Below are 20,532 nucleotides of genomic sequence, written 5' to 3' on the forward strand. Positions count from 1 at the left end.
GGTTCGGTAGGATCGGAGAAACAGATGCCTGGTGCATGGGACTCTTTATACATATAGCAACAGGATAAGCTGGGCAGCCGCAGTCTGCTGGCAGCTAACAGGAAGTTCTTCGTAAAGGCCCATGCATGAGGTGCAGAGAATGGATATTTCGGAAAGAAAAGGACAGCTGCAGGGTTGCTCTGGTGGGAGACAGTTTACTACTGTTAGGCTGTGTTGGTACCAACTGTCCCTAGTTTTCTGAGAAAGTCCCAATGTTAAATAGTCATCCCTGGAAACATTTTTCCCTAGAAGTTTATCTGTTTATTCAACAGTTTTTACAATGTTAATATAGTTACACTTTAACCAAGTTTGCAGTACTTAAAGGTCCATACCTGCTGAGTATTATATGTCGCTGGAAATTAACTACGGGAGTTGCATCCCTCCAATTATCTGACAGTGGTACTAGTGACAGTATTGCGGGTTGCGTTTTAAAATCACTGGGCAAAAGCCACTTTATCATAGGCACACAAACCAAGTTCTAGTTTGCAGTCAGTGTTGGGAGGTACTGTCTACACATGGCCCCTTCCGAATTTGATCAATTAATTTGGGACACCCATGTGTTATATTGCATATGTGCCGATATATTGTACTAAAACTCTGTATCGCATCATGAAGCCTATAGAAATGTGTATATCTGGAGGATGTTTTTAGAAATGGTCAATGACGTTTGGCAACCATCAGTGGTTTGTGGCCAACGGTTCTACCATCAATGTGGGTGCTATAATGCCACACAATGGTGATGGTGAAAGGTCCATGCACAAGAATTGGTATGTTGTACCGCCGGACCTAAGCCTGGCGGATGAAATACTGACGATAGAAGGCCGGCAGCAGAAGACGGAGGTAAGTAACCCTCTCCCCCCCTTCTTTAGGGGTGCCTAACCCCCCCCTTCCCCCTCCCATGGGGATGCCTAACCTCACCCTGGGGGTGCCTGACCCTAATTCCCCCTTCTCCTAGCCTAACCCTCCCAGGGGGGAGCCCAAACCTAAGTTCCCCCTCATCCCGCAGCTATCGCTCCCGATGACTGGCTCCCCTACGATCGGTATGCCGGGCGTCAGGATATCAGCATGGGGCTGATGATAGGCGTCTGTATTTAGATGCCTATCATTAGTCCCATGCTGGGATTTCACAGTCGGGGAGCCGGCGGTCGGCATTTGGACCTCCAGCTGCCTAACTACATCCCCCATGCACCTGCTGTGCCAACTATCAATAGTTCTACTAGTACCAACTATGGTCACCATAGGTAGAAACCATCCGCCTCTAATGGTGGGCCTCGATGGACAACCATTGCTGGTTTGCTCTTGAGAGTATCCCAGACACTCCAGGAGTGTAGGCAACTGTGCATTAGTCCCCACATTTTGTCCTGACTTCTGGGAGGGATGGCTTGGGGAAGGTAGGCACTGTTTACGGCTTCAGTGGTGCCAGGTGGCCAAAGACCCCTGTGCCCCTCTCTGTGCGCTCTCTCTATCTGCAGAGGGATGTTAGTTAGAACATATGACTAGTGAGCTTCCAATGAGACCGAGCACACTGACAGCTGACTAGTTGCTAAGGGTTACAGCACCTCAAGCACCCTGTGCTCCATGCGTTATCAACCTGCGTCAGGACTGGCATTACAGTTGGTGTGCACCTACAGTCCCAGCAACCCCCTCCCCCCTACCACCCGGGGTTACTGCAACTTGTAGTTGTGCTGTGCAGTGTGTGCACAAGCACCAGGAAGTTAAGGTACTCTCCTGCGTTCCACGTGTCCATTAGAGAAAGCATTACTCAGAGACGAGGCGTGGATCGCACGGCGGAGTCACTCTACTTCCTGCATGTAGGACCCCGGTGTCCTTTCTACTGACGGGCTGCCCGGAGTATGCCTGATCGCAGTATACAGAGACAGGGATAGAAAGGTGCAATGACAGTGTGACAGGCCTGATGAGGACAGCCCAGGACAAGGACTCAGTGCTGGCTAGGACAGACTGTTACAGTAAGTGAGCACAGAAGAACCACATGTTTTATATGCAGTATGGACTCCTACTGGTATATGGAGTGTGCCACATGCAGCATGGACTCCTACTGGTATATGGAGTGTGTCACATGCACTATGGACTCCTACTTGTACCTGTATATGTAGCATGTTACATACATGGATGGACTCCTAATGGTATATGTAGCATGTTACATGCAGCATGGACTCCTACTGGTATATGTAGTGTGTCACATGCACTATGGACTCCTACTTGTATATGTAGCATGTTACATACATGGATGGACTCCTACTGGTATATGTAGCGTGTTACACGCAGTATGGACTCCTACTGGTATGTGTAGCGTGTTACACGCAGCATGGACTCCTGGTATATGTAGTGTGTCACATGCACTATGGACTCCTACTTGTATATGTAGCATGTTACATACATGGATGGACTCCTACTGGTATATGTAGCGTGTTACACGCAGTATGGACTCCTACTGGTATGTGTAGCGTGTTACACGCAGCATGGACTCCTGGTATATGTAGTGTGTCACATGCACTATGGACTCCTACTTGTATATGTAGCATGTTACATACATGGATGGACTCCTACTGGTATATGTAGCGTGTTACACTCAGTATGGACTCCTACTGGTATGTGTAGCGTGTTACATGCAGCATGGACTCCTACTGGAATATGTAGCATGTTACATACATGTATGGACTCCTACTGGTATATGTAGCGTGTTACACAAAGCATGGACTCCTACTGGTATATGTAGTGTGTCACATGCACTATGGACTCCTACTTGTATATGTAGCATGTTACATACATGTATACATGTATGGACTCCTACTGGTATATGTAGCATGTTACATGCAGCATGGACTCCTACTTGTATATGTAGCATGTTACTTGCAGCATGGACTCCTACTGGTATATGTAGTGTGTTACATGCAGCATGGACTCCTACTGGTATATGTAGTGTGTCACATGCAGCAAGGACTCCTACTGGTATTTGTAGTGTGTTACATGCGGCATGGACTCCTACTGGTATATGTAGCGTGTTACATGCAGCATGGACTCCTACTGGTATATGTAGCGTGTTACATGCAGCATGGACTCCTACTGGTATATGTAGCGTGTTACATTCAGCATGGACTCCTACTGGTATATGTAGTGTGTTACATGCATGTATGGACTCCTAATGGTATATGTAGTGTGTTACATACATGCATGTATGGACTCCTACTGGTATATGTAGTGTGTTACATGCAGTATGGACTCCTAATGGTATATGTAGAGTGTTACATGCAGTATGGACTCCTACTGGTATATGTAGTGTGTTACATGCAGTATGGACTCCTAATGGTATATGTAGTGTGTTATATGGTACAGTATGTTTTTGTCACCAGAATGTCATAGCGTTTTTTTCATTACTTAAGTTCTAACTTTGAACCTAACCCTAACTGTTGACATAATGACCATGTGGGTATTTTATGTTGACATTCTGACTGGATACATTATTATTGTATGTAGTATGGACCTACTGTGAAATCATTATTTTCTTCTTCAGGGTCCATAGGGATACCATAGGTAAAATGTGGTTGGAGTGATCCAGGCACCAAACAGTTAAGCTTTCAGCTCCCAGCTCCCAGCTCCCAGGATGCCTCTGGACCTCCTCCACATATACCCCGGCCACAGGCATTCAGTTGTCCTCTTAGTGCAGCAGGATTCAGACGCACCTTTGTAACAGGGGACTGCTCAGGCAGTCCTAAGTTTCTATGTTATGTTTTATTTTATTTCTATGTTTTTGAGTTAGCTGTGCTGAGCATCTGAATTAAGTACTGACTCATACTATTGCGCATAGTATGGACATAGTTATATGTAGTGTATTATATATAGTATGGACTCATATGTTTATAATTAGGGGACCAATCAGCTCCTAACTGTCATTTTTCACACACAGCCTGTAACATTGCATTTAGGAGCTGATTGGTTGGTACTTGATCTCCGTCCACTTTAGCTCTCTCTTAGTACATAGATCCCTTAGAGCGTAATATGTACTATGGAATCACAGTATTATATGTAGTGTGTTACAGATGTGTCCACATAGACTTTGCGACTAAACCGCGCCTTGTGTCTTAACACTTTTGTACCAAATATGCGTTGTCTTCGCTTTCCAAATGCAACAAAGCTACTATGCGCAGTACCGAGGACACTGACGCTGGCATTGCGTGCAGCTGCTGTGTGCGACTCAGTCGCTAACCTGGGTAATAATGCAGGTCCGCTACGAGTGAGCCGCGCCATGCCTCGTTATGCTTATTCTGCAACTTTATGCCAATTGTAAACACTAGTGCCTCGTGCCTCGTACATTGTAAGACCTTTTGTTGCTGCTACTGTGTAAATAGACTAAAAAACAAATACAAGGTAACCTATGTATATATCAGGCGCAAAGTGAACACAATTAAAATATGATTAATTAACAGATGTAATGCAGCTCCCACTTAAAGTGCTGGGAACACTTAGGGCCTGATTCAGAGCCGGTCGCTATTTGCGCTCGCTCGACCAGAAAATAGGGGTGGCTATTCAAATGAATCGCTCTTTGCGGTCTGTTCACGCCTCTAGGTCTGAACGAGCGAACAAAACTTGCGGTCGTTTTTTGGGAAACTACGCCCCCTGGCCGCTCGCATCCTACGTCATGTCCGCTATTTATTAGATTAATCGAGTACATCGAACAGCGTATGAACTGCTCGCTATTCTTGTGGTTGGTTTTTGCTACCACAATTTTGCGAGCAGTTCTGGCTAAAAAATAACCCAGTGACGTGGTCAATGACGCTGCTGTTTTAATTATGCACACCCATAAAACGCCCGGTTTGACCTTTAGGCACGCCTGCGATCGGATCTCCACTCCCCGTTTTCAAGCACCTTCCCCTGTTACCACCCACATATGCCTCATTCTGTCACTCAAATTATCAGGCATTCGCTATTTTGCGAGCACATGAATTTCGGCCGCACTGACTGGTTCGCGCATGCGTATAACGATCCGTACGCATGCGCAGTTGGGCAAACATCGCTCGGAGCGAACGAGCTGCCGCTTACGAGTGGCTCTGAATCAGGCCCTTATATAGCTATGCAAAACTAAAATACAGAACAATGGAGCACATATAGAATAAAACAAATTTTGTTTAATATAACATGAAAAAATCACTAATAGATAATAAAACAATAAAAGAGATAGAAACAATGTCTATAGACAATAAATGCCACTGATTGGTCTCAAGTTTCCGGCATAAAATTGACACTTAGGAGTAAATTTACTATAGGTCGATTTGGCATTTTGAGTGATTTGAGATGTGATTTTCATTTCGATTTGTATTCGATTTTGCATTTGGGTATTTACTAAAGGCAAAATCGAAATTCAAATAAAATTTTAGTCAAATCGACCTCAAATCGAACATTGGGAAAACATTGGTACTTTTACATAGACCAACACACACAACCCTTATTAACTATCATTCGATTTGAAATCGAACTCTAAATCGAGCTTCAAATCACCAAATGAATGAAACAGCTTCATGCTTTCGATTTGAGCAACTGCCGGTCTAATTAATACAGATACATGTAGACATCAATGAGTTGCTTGCATGTATCTGACTGTAAAAAGCAAATATGTTAAATGTAAAAAAAAAAAAAAAATTACGTGAGATACGCCCCCAAAACACAACCAGCCCCGGACTTTGCAAACCCAGTCCTGGTTGACTAAGTACAGGGGAAAAATTCTAATGGGGGACTGATGCCACAGCCAGGGGAGGCCTATCACCGGGGCCATCAGCCGCAGCATCAGCCCTGACCGCTAGTCAGTCCAGGCCAGGGATCCCTGGGGAGTTGGTGACCCCTCCAATAAAGGGGTCTCCCTCTCCAGGGCACTTCTCGCCTAGGCTGTCAGCCCGGGGCTATCTCCGCCACCGCTGGGCCTTGCCGGCTATCCGTTACCCGACTTTGTAAACAATCCGACCAAAACCAGGAGGTTTTGGTCGCATTGTTCAAAGTCGGGTAATCATGAATAGGCCCCTTTAATCTCGCCACCAATGTTGATGCCCAGCAATATTTATCACAAAAAATCTGCTGTGGGAGAATGGCCTCTGGGCCTGATTCAGAGCCGAACGCTCTGACCAGAGCACTCGCTCTGAATCAGTGCCCTCCTACCTGAAAATGGAGCGGCCTCCTGGCCGCTCGCATAGCTGTGGGTGACCGGCCAAAAAGATGGTCGCGATGGTCAAGACCATTGCGACCATCGGGCTTGCGACGGAGACCCTGCGGTAGGGTCTCACTACCGCAAGCCCAGGAGTGATTTTGGCTCTATCAGAGCCAAAATCACTCCCACTGACATCATTACTGATGTCAGTGTGGCCGGCTTCAGACGGTAGGCGTTCCCATGGGAACGCCTCTGTCTGGCAGCCACGCCCCCGGCACGCCCACCAAAGGGGGCGTGCTGTCAGTCACCATCGACAGCATGCCCCCTTTGGTGCGAGACCCCGAGCGACGTATAATTCGCCGGGTCTCGCTTATGCGCACAACATCGACCCGCTTGCGAGCGTCCTTTGATCGCGAGCGGCTCTGAATGACCTCCTCTGTGTATTACACTCCCGGGATGTTGACAAATTGTCCCCGCCTGAATACAATGTAAGAGTGGTCCTGGAAGAAGCACATCCACGGCCTAATGTAATGTGGAGGGAGACTCAGCTCATGCACAGTTCAGCGTCAGGACCCTTCTGATGAAACCGTTGGATATACATAACGGAGAAATGCATTAAGACCTGTTTTTGGACATTTAATACCGGCTGCTGGACATTTAACTTGTGATTGGTGAGATACCTTGGATGCTGAACTGCACATGTCTGCTCACAGAGTCTCCCTCCACATTACATTAGGCCGTGGATGTGTTTCTTCCAGGACCGCTCTTACACTGTATTCAGGCGGGGACAATTTGTCAACATCCGGGGAGTGTAATACACACAGGCCATTCTCCCACCGCAGATTTTTTTGTGGTAAACATTGCTGGGCATCAACATTGGTGGTGAGACTAAGGGCCTGATTCAGAGTTGGGAATAGAGAGAGAGAGAGAGATAGCGCTTAACTGTGAACCTGGACAAACCATATTGCAATGAAAGGGGTGTAAATACATCATTTTTTTTTTTACATGTAGCCCACAAATACTGCACAGCTGTATTATTACTCTACAATTTAGATGTCAGTTTGGAAACACTCCTCCCAAATCTAAGTCCCTCTGCACATTTTAAATCTGCGCCCCCCCCTGCAGTGCAGCATGGTGTCACCAAGATGATCAGTTGAGAGATCTCTCTCTCTATTCCCAACTCTGACTCAGGGGGTCATTCAGACCTGCTTGCGAGCGGCTATACGCTCGCAAGCGGGTCGATGTTCCCCACTGCATAGCTCTGCATATGACTCCTCTATATTATTCTATAGCTGTGCATATGACTCCTCCTATATTATTCTATAGCTGTGTATATGACTCCTCTATATTATTCTATAGCTGTGCATATGACTCCTCTATATTATTTTATAGCTGTGCATATGACTCCTCCTATATTATTCTATAGCTGTGCATAAGACTCCTCTATATTATTCTATAGCTGTGCATATGACTCCTCTATATTATTCTATAGCTGTGCATATGATATGACTCCTTTATATTATTCTATAGCTGTGCATATGATATGACTCCTTTATATTATTCTATAGCTGTGCATATGATATGACTCCTCTATATTATTCTATAGCTGTGCATATAACTCCTCTATATTATTCTATAGCTGTGCATATGACTCCTCTATATTATTCTATAGCTGTGCATATGACTCCTCTATATTATTCTATAGCTGTGCATATAACTCCTCTATATTATTCTATAGCTGTGCATATGACTCCTCTATATTATTCTATAGCTGTGCATATGACTCCTCTATATTATTCTATAGCTGTGCAGCATCTGCATTTATTTATTGAATAACTAACATTTGCTTATATAGCGCCAGTATATTCTGTTGCTCTTTACAATTAGGAACAGACGGTAATAAAACGAGACTGGGTAATAACTGACACAGGTGAGAGGGCCCTGCTCGCAAGCTTACACTCTGTAGGGAAATAGGCATTGATACACAGGGGTAGGTGCTACATATTGCACATTAGAGAGGCTCTTGGTGGGCTGTACGATCCAGTCACAGAGCGATGTCGCCCTGGGGTCAGTGGGATGTGTGAGAGTAGAAAGAGAGCACATGTAATGTTATGCATGGACTGAGGGGATGTAGCAGGGTCGGATTAAGCCTTTGGGTGGCCCGGGGCTCACCCCCACCCCTCACGCCCTGACCCTTTTGTCAGCAACGCCCCCATCTGGTGGTGGCACCGTGGATGTACGGAGAGGACAGGTAGATGTATGCGCAGAAGTCACATGTCGGAGGTCGCACCACCTCGTAGAGCCGCTGTGTCTTAGTGTCCGGGGGCTGCTGCAGCAGTGTGTTCCAGCGGGAGGGGCCCCCTGAGAGACGGGGGGCCTGAGGCACGTGGAGGTGGGCGGATCTGGGGCACGGTAACGTGATTGTGTCATCGCAGCCCCATCCTCGATATGCAATGGCGTGATTACCGGCATTGTGAAACGAGGGCGGGGCCACGATGACACAATTCAATGCAAATTGCGTCATCAGATTTCCGGGAACCTCTGGGCCTGGTTCAGAGGCGCTCGCAAAAAAGCTCTGAATCAGGTCGTCCCTGTTTTTTTTCGTTCTGCCTCCTGGCTGCTCGCTAAGCTGTGGGTGACCACCTACAGCTTTAGCGAGCGGCCAGATGATGGTCGCGACCATCGGGCTTGCGACGAGACCACAGGGTGGGTGCAATACGAAAAACGTCCTGTAAACGTGAATGGGAGCAGGTACATACTTGCTTAGAGAAAGCAGGAGAAAAGTGCAACCAAATGCCAATGACATTATAAAGTACTATCCAACATAGCAGCATCCACAGTGGGGCCACCACCTATATAAACACATGAATATACAAAGAGTGGGGCGGTAGTTGTATGGCAATGTTAATTTTTTTTACATCGAATAACATTTTTAAAACACACATACAAAAATCATATACTCACCCATTAGGAGTGTTTGGCTTTAAATAGAATATGGGCCTGATTCAGAGCCGCTCGTTCGCTCTGAGCGATGTTTGCAAAACTGCGCATGCATATGGTTCGCACATGCGCATTACGACCCAGTCAATGCGGTCGGAAATCGTGCGCTCGTAAAACAGCGAGGGGCTGCTTATTTCAGTGACAGAATGAGGCGTTTGTGGGTGGTAACAGGGGAAGGTGCTTGAAAACGGGGGAGTGGAGATCCGAACGCAGGCGTGCCAAACGGTCAAAACGCCGTTTAATGGGTGTGCATAATTAACAAAGCAGCGTCATCGACCACGTCACTTGGTTGTCTTTTAGCCTGAACTGCTCGGAGTGATAGCGGGAAGTAAATCCTACCTCAAGCACTGCGAGCAGTTCAGATGCCTTTCGATGTTCACGATTAATCAAATAAATACAGGAGATGACGTAGGATGTGATCGGCAAAGGGACGTCTTTACAAAATAGCGAGCGCATTTTTCGGACGCTCGCTCGCTCAGACATAGAGGCGTCAACAGACCGCAAAGAGCAAGCTCTCAATTTAAATATCCGGCCCCATAGCGTCCGGGTCTGAATCAGACCCTAAAGGTGCCCACACACATAGCGACATTTTACACAATTTGGCCGATTTCTACTAATCGTGACGACGAATCGGGTAAATAAGGTACAAATCGTGAGTTTATACTCGCGAGCACGATGCCGATGCACGTCCCCATTCGACGTATATCGCATCTTCTGATCTGCCATGCTGTAGGGCAGATTAGCCAATCTGGGATACAATGCATTGGCTGCAAGATAGATCATTAGTTTGATTGGACATTTTTAACTCCAAATCCTGATCACGACGGCAAGGGAGCTCCCGTGAAAGTTCTTGAGAAATTGGCCATGAAATCGTATCGTGAGGACATCGGTATGTGTGTGGGCACCAAGTGTGTAGTTCATTAAAAAAAAAAAAAAAACACCACACAATTGTGGTCATGAGGACAAACCTAAAAGGTCTATTTTGGAACTGAAAGTCCCTCCAAAGAATTAATGTCCAAGGTAATTATTAAATAATGACGTTCCACAGTTGGATTGGAGGAGCAATTTAACTCCTAGATGTATTGTAAAAGACACTAAACGATGTCACCACATAAACTACCGTTCATAAGTTTGGTGTCACCCAGACATTTTCTTGTTTTACATGGAAAATTACATTTATTTATCAAATGAGTTGCAAAATAAATTGAACATATAGGCCCTCATTCAGAGCCGATGTTCGCTCATCTGCGCATGCGTACGGATTGTAATACACATGCGCGAACCAGTCAGTGCGGCCGAAAATCGTTTGTTCGCTACATAGCGAATGCCTGCTACTTTGAGTGACAGGAGGAGGCGTATGTGGGTGGTAACAGGGGAAGGTGCTTGAAAACGGGGAGTGGAAATCAGAACGCAGGCGTGCTTAAAGGTCAAAACGGGCGCTTTAAGGGAGTGCATAATTAATCCAGCAGCGTCATTGACCACGTCACTTGTTTTTTTTTTACTTAGAACTGCTTGCAAAATAGCGGTTGAAAAAACCAACCACAAGAATAGCGAGCAGTTCATACGCTGTTCGATGTACTCGATTAATCTAATAAATAGCGGACATGACGTATGGTGCGAGCGGCAAGGGGGCGTATTTTTCAAAATTACAACCGCAAGTTTTGCACGCTCGTTCAAAGGCGTGAACAAACCGCAATGAGCGAACGAATCATTTGAATAGCCACCCCTTGTTTGTGAACGAACGACCCGCAAATAGCGAGCGGCTGTGAATGAGGGCCATAGTCCATTCATTGGCAAGGTTAGAAATAATGATTTTTATTTGAAATAATAATTTTGTCCTTCAAACTTTGCTTTCGTCCAAGAATGCTAATTTTGCAGCAATTACAGCATTGCAGACCTTTGGCATTCTAGCTGTTCATTTGTTGAGGTAATCTGAAGAAATTTCACCCCACGCTTCCTGAAGCACCTCCCACAAGTTAGTTTGGCTTGATGGGCACTTCTTGCGTACCATACGGTCAAGCTGCTCCCACAACAGCTCAATGGGGTTGAGATCTGGTGACTGCGCTGGCCTCTACATTACAGACAGAATACCAGCTGCCTGCTTCTTCCCTAAATAGTTCTTACATAATTTGGAGGTGTGCTTTGGGTCATTGTCCTGTTGGAGGTGGAAATTGGCTACAATCAAGCGCTGTCCACAGGGTATGGCATGGCGTTGTAAAATGGAGTGATAGCCTTCCTTATTCAAAATCCCTTTTACCTTGTACAAATCTCCCACTTTACCAAAGCAGCTCCAGACCATCACATTACCTCCACCATGCTTGACAGATGGCGTCAGGCACTCTTCCAGCATCTTTATCACTTGTTCTGCGTCTCACAAATGTTCTTCTGTATGATCCAAGCACCTAAAACTTCGATTCGTCTGTCCATAACACTTTTTTCCAATCTTGCTCTGTCCAATGTCTGTGTTCTTTTGGCCATATTAATCTTTTCCTTTTATTGGCCAGTCTCAGATATGGATCTTTCTTTGCCAATCTGACTAGAAGGCCAGCATCCCGGAGTCGCCTCTTCACTGTAGACGTTGACACTGGCGTTTTGCGGGTGTCATTTAATGAAGCTGCCAGTTGAGGACTTGTGAGACGTCTATTTCTCAAACTAGAGACTCTAATGTACTTGTCTTGCACAGTTGTGCACCGGGGCCTCCCACTTCTTGGAGCCTGTTTGTGCTGTTCTCTGAAGGGAGTAGTACACACCGTTGTAGGAAATGCTCAGTTTCTCGCATGGAATAGCCTTCATTTCTAAGAACAAGAATAGACTGTCGAGTTTCACATGAAAGTTCTCTTTTTCTGGCCATTTGGAAAGTATAATCGAACCCACAAATGTGATGCTCCAGATACTCAAGTAGCTCAAAGGAAGGCCAGTTTTATAGCTTCTCTACGAGCAAACCCGTTTTCAGCTGTGCTAACATAATTGCACAAGGGTTTTCTAATCATCCATTAGTCTTCTAATGCGCTTAGCAAGCACAATGTACCATTAGAACACTGGAGCAATGGTTGCTGGAAATGGGCCTCTATACACTGATGTAGATATTCCTTTAAAAACCAGACGTTTGCAGCTAGTATAGTCATTTACCACATTAACAATGTATAGAGTGTTTTTCTGATTAATTTAATGTTATCTTCATTGAAAAAAAACAAACAGTGCTTCTCTTTCAAAAATAAGGACATTTCTAAGTGACCCCAAACTTTTGAACGGTAGTGTACATCTAGCCTTTGGGATTAAACACACTCAAACAGATGACCGTTGGGAGCTGATTGGCTGGAGCACCATTATCATGCGCAACAAGCTTTAAAACTCGTTGCATATGATAAAACTTGTTGATAAATGGGCCCCAAAATATCATCCACGCGAACACGTGTCTATCGTATTATTGCCTATATTCAATATGGCATTTCCCTGATGCAACATATAATGAAGCTTATTTTGCGGCCTTGGAAACTTCTGCTACTCTTCATCTTGTTGCGCAAACCCTGCTGTGCCCCAGCCGAAAAGCGTCACGATAGTAAACCAACCCTCAATTCATTCTTCATGCCAACTTCCTCAAGGTGCCTCTACTTTCTTTTTCCTCACAGTTCCCCACCCCTTTGAGTTTATGATGATGTTTTTGGCCACAGAGCTAGGCTGTAATAAGGGGTACCGGGCAAGCTGCAGCAGAGCCACCCTCTGCGTCCTTACGATGCTCTGGGCACTCAGCTACTCTCCAGTCACAGCGTAAAGACCAACCGGAGCGTCTGCTAGGGGCCCTCTCAACTTCTCCCTGGTCCAGCGGCCCCACCCACTTGTAGTGATGTCATGACGTCATGTGCTTTGAGGGCCAGGCCAGCCATGCTACGGCTCTGTCACAAAGGACCAAAACAGGGATTTGAACCAAAACCACTTATTAAGTATCTCCGTGCCAATAGTATTTACCCAGCGGACCGATGCCATCCACAAGCATAAAGACCTGGGCAAAAAATTTGGACAGTGTACCTCATCCCTCAGTGATCTCGCTAGGATACCTCTCAATACGTTTTTCCCTTGGAATCTTGATAGCCCACATGAAAGGAGGCATGGTCACATAGTGTAATGGGTGGCCATGCCCAGATTGGGGCATATACTGGGTTGCATGGCAAGCACTTCTGAAGCGCTAGACTTCCACAAACTCAACCCCCATCCATTACAAAATCCTTGGAATGCTCAGCATTGGAGGGGCACCTGCCAGTGGGGCTCACCTCCTAACTGTCCTGGGACTGGAACACAATTCCTGATCGTTGGGGCGTCAGGGCAGCCTCCTCTAATCGGGTCTGTTCCAGCTGAATCGGGACCTTTGGGAGATATGCACCAGTTTCTAGTGTGTTGATGGGCTAGAAATGTTTTATTATGCACGTTCTGTTGTATAAAGTGTATGGTACAATATGGTACAATATGGCCTGATTCAACAAGGAACGCCCTAGCAGATGCACGCAGCCAGCCGCTGCGAGAATATGCTAATCAGTGCATTCGCACGGCACCCGCAGCACAAGAAGCAGACACCCAGCAAAACATAAAGCCGTCCACCTTTGCTGTGATTGACGGCGTAAACATCGGGAACATCGACTGCCTTCGAAGCTGCGTGTAAGCTAAGGGTAGACCTGACCCTGCCAGAGGACTAGAGAGATTCCTGCATGCAGAGAGGCGTGCGGCGCCGCTGAAATTAATTTATATACGCCCCTTTAACGGCACAGGCACGCCTGCGTTGAACCGACCACCCCTCTGTCACCACCCACAAACGGCACAGCCTGTCAATCAACATCGGAGGTGTCTGCGGGTTCCCTGCGTACTCTGAGAGAACCCTTACCGTACTCAGCGACCTGTTCGCGCAATGCATGCGTAGTTCGCAAACATCATCTCGCACCGTGCGTTCTCTCACTTGCGTTCCTTGGTGAATCAGGCCCTAAGTCATCGTCCACCATCTTCTCACCGCCCACATTGCCAAGGGCACTTCTCCAGAATACAACCTTCACCTTGACACTCCTGATTCACCCTCTAGCTAATTTGCTGATTTCTCCTAGATAAGACCTAATATTATCTGCTATTGTCATGATGGTGAAATTACTCAGAAGATTTAACTCTTCCCTACTGGTGAGGCACGCCGCTGCGGCGCCTTGCATATCCGAGCTGTGGAACCCAAACCCGGCCACCAAGAGTTAAATTGGTGGCACGTTTAAAGCTTTAGATGTAAGAGACAGTTATCAGAGCAGCTCTAATCAGCAAACTGATAACCGAATCTGATTGCAAAATGACCCAGCATATTGACTTATTTAGAAGGTGTGAACTGCCTCTCCCCGCTGTGCGAGCCCTGAAACTGGTCGGGGACAAGGAAGGAATCTTGTGCTGGAATTTATAGGGACGTGCTGTATATTTGGACAGCTGTGGAATTTGCGTTATTTGCTGCGACAAGTGACCTTGAGGATACAACCTGACTACAACGTTACTTTCATCTATTGTGCAAACGTTTTACCCCGACTTGTCATGTTGTATAGCTTATTTTATTATTGCTTTTTGCATAAGAACTTGGCATGCAATAAGCAAGTGGTGATTACTGACTGGCACGGGGCACCCGGGCACAGATTGGTCCATTAATGATCCAGTTTATTAAGTCGCGCTCTGCGTGTACGCAGGCTGGGCCTGTTCATCGGATTGCATTATAAGAGGGTCAGAGATTAAGGGGTAAATTCTTTCATCTTTTAAAAAACTTGAATATTTGTAACGGCTGTATTTTAGCAAAAATGGTACAAAAATAATGGATGATGATGATTTTTAAATTGATCTTATTACAGGGTAGACCTAAAGAATAAATAAAGTGTAGAGCGTTGGGGTCGAGCGGTTCCAACTTTCTGAAGTTATGACTGCAAGTCTTTTTAAAGCTCCTCCTGCTTGGCTCTAAATGCTCTTTCTTTGCATATATAATAATAACAGAAACGTTCCACTTGTCACATAAAAAGTAATATAGATGGGGCTGGTGGAAGTGTTGATACTGATGATGGCCGTTGCGGAGGCCGGCGTGAAATTAAATGGCCGGCAAACACACTCTGGGCCTGTTTCAGAAGCGCTCGCAAAAAGCGAGCGCTCGCTCTGAATCAGGGCGGGCGCTGTTTTTTTTTTAGTTGCGGCCAAGACCATCGTGACCATCGGGCTTGTGATGAGATCCTTGTGGTAGGGTCTCATGGCCGCAAGCCCCAGAGAGCTTCTGGCTCTAATAGAGCAGGAAGCTCTCCCACTGACATCACTGGTGATATCAGTGGGGCCGCTGACAAACAGCAGGCGTTCGCTTGGGAACACCTCCGTTTGTGAAGCCACCCCCCGGCCACGCCTACAAAACGGGGCGAGCTGTCGATCAACATCGACAGCCGTCCCTTTTGTAGTGAGCCACGGAGTGAGTGCTTTTTGCGCTCGCTCCGGGGCTCGTACACGCCGCGTGTGCGCACTGGGCCACCATCGACTCGCTTGCGAGCGGGTCTGAATCAGGCCCTCTATCCCCCGCATTAGCCGAATGGATACTCGCATTAGAATAAAGCAGTAAATCAGGCTGCGCTTTATCCTTTATTACGTGGCATAAACCTACTGGTTCCTGTGTCATTGCAGAATGGCAGCTCGTGGTGTACTGAAGGCGGTGCTGGTGGATCTTAGTGGCACTCTCCATATTGAGGACACGGCTGTGCCTGGAGCTCAGGAGGCGCTGAGAAGGTAAGTGGCTCATTTAAATACTGTACATTTTAGGTTTTACACTGTAGTGTCCACTTGCGTCATCCTGGCATCCATGTTCATTTTTTCCTTCTATCTGATACACAAGCTGGCGATAAGGTCCTGGAAGGGGAATATCCCTCTCCCATTGTTCCCACATGGACAGTTTGAGAAAACACATTTCAAGGAGAAAAATATGATTTCCCTGTATCTTGTTCTAACCGCTGTCCTGGAATCTGGGTCATTGTGTAGTGATCTGGGCTTCAGGCTAAGGGCTCAACTCATTTAGGTGTGAAATCGGCCCATTCTGCGGCCAATTATCGCGCCCACGATAATTAGACAGTGAAAAGGCGAAAAGTTTTCACCATCTCGGACCAGGTGGAAAAAAAAAGCTAAATCACTCTTTTTGACAAAAAATGTGGTGATCTCATTCAGAACCCTTTGGACCCCTCCCCCCCCCCTTAATGATAAATGACCCTTCGTTATTTTGGGGGAAAGTTGCGTCATTCGGTGAAAAACAACCGGTCAAATTTTTGGTGATCAGAAAATAAAAACGTTGAAAATGGGTTTATCGAATTGGGTCTGGTATTTCGGAGGGGCAATGTGGATGCGTCAAGTGTTTTAAACATTGCACGTGGTTGCAGCAGGTGCTTTTTTAACGTTTTTTAAAAGTGCGCTTTTACGACACGAAAATATACTTAGACCCATTTTAATGTACCCTGAATTTACGTGGAACAGTAATTTCCTGGGGAAAAAAATGAGCTTTCTATCATTTTTTACAATTTTTTTCATATACGCAAATTACCGACAACTGACGCAATTTAAGTAGCCTAAATACTTTTATTACGACCAATAATACACTTCTAAATTATTTTCCGATGTACGTCAGCCATTTTTTGGGGTACAGATGCATTTCCCTGCTTGTCCTGAGTTTCACCTATTTTCGCCTGGTTTTTTAGACGAAAATCGTCCGTTTTCGAAGTTTTTTTGAGCAAAAATCGACCGATTTCGCACCTAATTGAATTCGGCCCTAAGGCTACGATTCTAGGTCCAGGACTTGTCTATATGGGCCCACGTGACCTTTGATGACAGCAGAGAGCAGTAGACCAGAGGTTCCTGCTATGCAACTGGCAGCGCATTAAGTGAGGCTGATAAGAGATATTTTCTCTTCATTATAATTCTGTCTTTGTTGGAGCCACATGACCGTTTATCATATAACTTGTATTAAATCAATTAATAAAATAAGTTTTACAAATGATCTCTATGTATGTCTCAAATAAACTATCTGCTTGATGTGGATTAAGTCAACTTGTTACTGCTATTTACCAGTCCTGATTTACATGGTGAGAGTACAATTTGCAGGCAGAAGGGGAGTGGCCTGTCATGAAAGGGGAGTGGCCTGTCATGAAAGGGGCGTGGTCTGTCAGGAAAGGGGTGGCATCTCACAGGAATGAGGCGTTTCATGGGCAGTTTGGTGAATAGCCTTGGTGCAGCTTGAGCGTGGCTTATGTTCTAGTTTTGCTATTGGGTATGTTTGGTGTTTGTTTTTTTACAAGAGACTAGGGGCTAAGGGGTGTAGTTACTAAGCAGTGTTAGGAGACAGAGTGAAAAGTGATAAGGTGCCAGCCAATCAGCTCCCAACTGTCATCTCACAGGCTGTATTTGAAAAATGACAGTTGGGAGCTGATTGGCTGGCACCTTATCACTTTCTTATCACTTTTCCCTCTGTCTCCTAACACTGCTTAGTAAATAGACCCCTTCATGTGATAAGTTCCGATCTTCAGAAGCTGCAGGGATTTATGCGAGTCTCCCCGTATTTTTAAAGTGGCCATCATTTTAAAGGCTAAACCAAGCCGCTACACTGACACTTTGGGGTCCCAGCTAAGGGCCTGATTTAGAGATGGGCGCAATGTCGATGTTTGACGCAGTGGAGCGTTTGTTGTTTTATTTTGTTCTGTTTTTTTGCTACTGCGCTTGCGCCAATGCCGCAATGGATCAGTGATGAGAGCAATTTATTTGCCGACTAAGCGACAGGTAGTCAGTGTTTGGAGGTAACCGGGTGGTTGGAAAAACGCAGGAATGTCGGGACCATTTTCTGGGCGTATCCTAGTGAGTCTCTGCGAAATCGTTTGCAGCTGGAGAGACCCCGGCGCCTTAGGAGAGCCGCTCTGTCTGAGACAGCATAGGCTTACTCAGAGGTTCTATGTGCGACCGATGACTTCACTTCTGTACGTGAGCGCTGGGCGTCTCAGATATCAACTAATTCTTTAGCATATTAAGTCTGCTGCGTCCGAAATCGCAGTAGCGACGGGATTTGCGTCCATCTCTGAATCAGGCCCTTAGAAAAGTTTTTCAATCCTCTGCTACATAAAATTTTCAGAGATCTGTTATGAGATCATTTCCCAGTCAGCGCGGGTGCATGGAACCATCAGCACAAGCCGATCTGGGAGTGGTGAAGAGAAGTTTGAGACACTTCTAGTGGTCTTGTAGTGACTCCTAAAACAGTCTGTAGGCTGGATGTAGTCTGTCCCTCTCTCTCCGCACCTTGTCTTCTCTAGGCTGCGGGATGCTCCCGTTGTGATCCGGTTTGTCACTAACACCACCAAGGAGTGTAAGAGGACCCTGCTGGAGAGACTCCAACGGCTGCACTTTGACATAAACGAGGACGAGATCTTCACCTCTCTGACCGCAGCGAGGAACCTGCTTGAGCAGAGCAGTGTCCGGCCCATGCTGCTGGTAGATGACAGCGCTCTGCCTGATTTTAAAGGTATTGGCCTATTTCTCTCTTCATCTCCTTTTAATTTCTTATGTTACAAAACCAACATCTCACCACAGTCCGTTCATACCTTGGACCAACCAAGTTCAAACTTGGTTGGTCTAACTGCTATGAGAATGTCTTGATAGACCTGTATGGCTGCAGATATGTAATTCTACTCTTCATATTATACTCTGTTTATTGAAGTCATTTAACCACTTTTTCGGGCAGGCATTGGGACACTTGAAACGCCCTAGGGAATAGCATGTGGTGCCGGGAGACAAGGCACCTTATATGCCTCTGCACATAGCTCAGTATTCTCTCCTCTATACCCTGCTGGCAGCCTGGAAACTTTGGTTAAGTAGCTGTCAGTATGCCGGGTGCATGTTATTGGATGTTGTTAGCAACTACTCTCTTTGTTCTCGGTTTCCCCCAGCCACCGTTGTGAATGCCTGGGGTGGAATACGGAGGTGCCACAATTTGGGCGGCAGCCCCTGCTGACACGATTAGTTCTCGGGAACTCTGTAGCTCGTAGGTTAGTGACTTTGTACTCCTCCTGCAGTGGGGAGCGGGTTTGCAGCCAATGTTTATTCTTTAAAACAGATCCTGTACAGGGGAAGTAAGTACAGGGTAACAGTGCCGGGGAGGACGACCATGTGGGGTGGTCCTATCCCTTTTGGGACTTTCTTCCTGCTGTGGCTTTTGACTTGTCAAGGCCACCAGAGCAGGCACAGTGGCCATTACCATGGAGCAGCCGACAGAAGCAATCTCTTCTCCCCATCTGACCTCTCATCTGCAGGGAAGTTGTGGTGGGGTGCATTAGCGTCCTGGCTTTTCTGTGGGCTCTTCTCTGTCCCTGGCCTGTTATTTTTGTAGCTTCTCATCTTCCTGGGTATTGTTACTGCATCTGTCCTTCCTTGTTGTACCTCATATCTCTATGTCCATAGTGAGCCCAACAGCTAGGAGGGACAGTGGCAAAAATGTTTGCCTGTTCCAGATGTCACTCCCAATAGCCTTAGGCCCAGTCCAGGACGGGTGCCCTGTGCACGGCGTGTGCAGTGGAGGACCAGTGGCCACTTTCACCTACGTTTGTGCCCCCTGAGATTGCGGAGCCAGCCTGGGTCAGACCTAGGGAGCTCTAGCAGTTCACCAAACACTATTGGGTCCCAGACAAGGATTCCCCCCCACTGTGCTCAACCCAAAGGAGCTATGGGACTCACAGGGAGCAACATTGCTTCCCCTGGGGACTCCGGCCAGCCTCCCGTTGGCCTCCACTTTGTCAGCACTTGACGACCTGGCTCAGGCCATGGCACGGTCTGGGAAGGGTTCCCTGAACCTGGATAAGAAGAAATCAAAACGCAGAATCCCGAGCACTCCGCAATGGGCCGGCAAAATAAACCTGTATCGTACGTGATATTAAAATGTAGGACTCCCCGGTCACACACAAACATATGATAAACCACCCGCCGCGTCGATACGCCTCTGCTCAGGCGGTCCTACACTACAAAATAATAGCCCCACCCACTTTGGGTCTTATATTTAAACATTTCTAAACTTAGAGCCCCCTCACCTATAGAGACCCCAGCATCCTCATGGTTATAGAGGCTTTTCTAGTGTCAGCCAACGGACTGCGAGAAAAGGATTTAATGTAAGTGAAAAAAATACAAAACTATTTTATGACATTCACTCCCCACACCGCAGACCGATGTCTACGTCCTATAGTTCTAGAGATGGTCGACCTCACTTAGCTGTAAGTGGCAGTCACTGGGTCGAGGAATGCGCCTGGGCAGTGCTGGATTTCCCCCTAGGCACGTGCCTAGCGACA

The 20,532-nt window shown here is 46.4% G+C and overlaps 1 protein-coding gene across 2 annotated transcripts in view; it reads left to right on the forward strand.

The window, feature by feature from the left end:
• The first annotated feature begins 1,783 nt into the window (after positions 1 to 1,783).
• HDHD2 (haloacid dehalogenase like hydrolase domain containing 2) overlaps positions 1,784 to 20,532 on the forward strand; it is an 81,352-nt gene continuing 62,603 nt past the window's right edge. The window contains exons 1-3 of one of the 2 annotated variants that reach the window (XM_088476500.1): positions 1,784 to 2,006; positions 15,854 to 15,955; positions 18,511 to 18,719. In XM_088476500.1, the coding sequence (XP_088332626.1) occupies positions 15,855 to 15,955; positions 18,511 to 18,719 (310 nt within the window). In that variant the 5' untranslated portion in view covers positions 1,784 to 2,006; position 15,854. Of the gene's footprint in view, positions 2,007 to 2,040; positions 2,099 to 15,853; positions 15,956 to 18,510; positions 18,720 to 20,532 lie in introns of those variants that run through there. The other variant, XM_088476501.1, reaches the window with a different exon arrangement.

The sequence above is a fragment of the Taudactylus pleione genome, unplaced genomic scaffold (genome assembly GCF_031769625.1).
Source record: "Taudactylus pleione unplaced genomic scaffold, aTauple2 ptg000189l, whole genome shotgun sequence".
Lineage (NCBI taxonomy): Eukaryota > Metazoa > Chordata > Amphibia > Anura > Myobatrachidae > Taudactylus > Taudactylus pleione.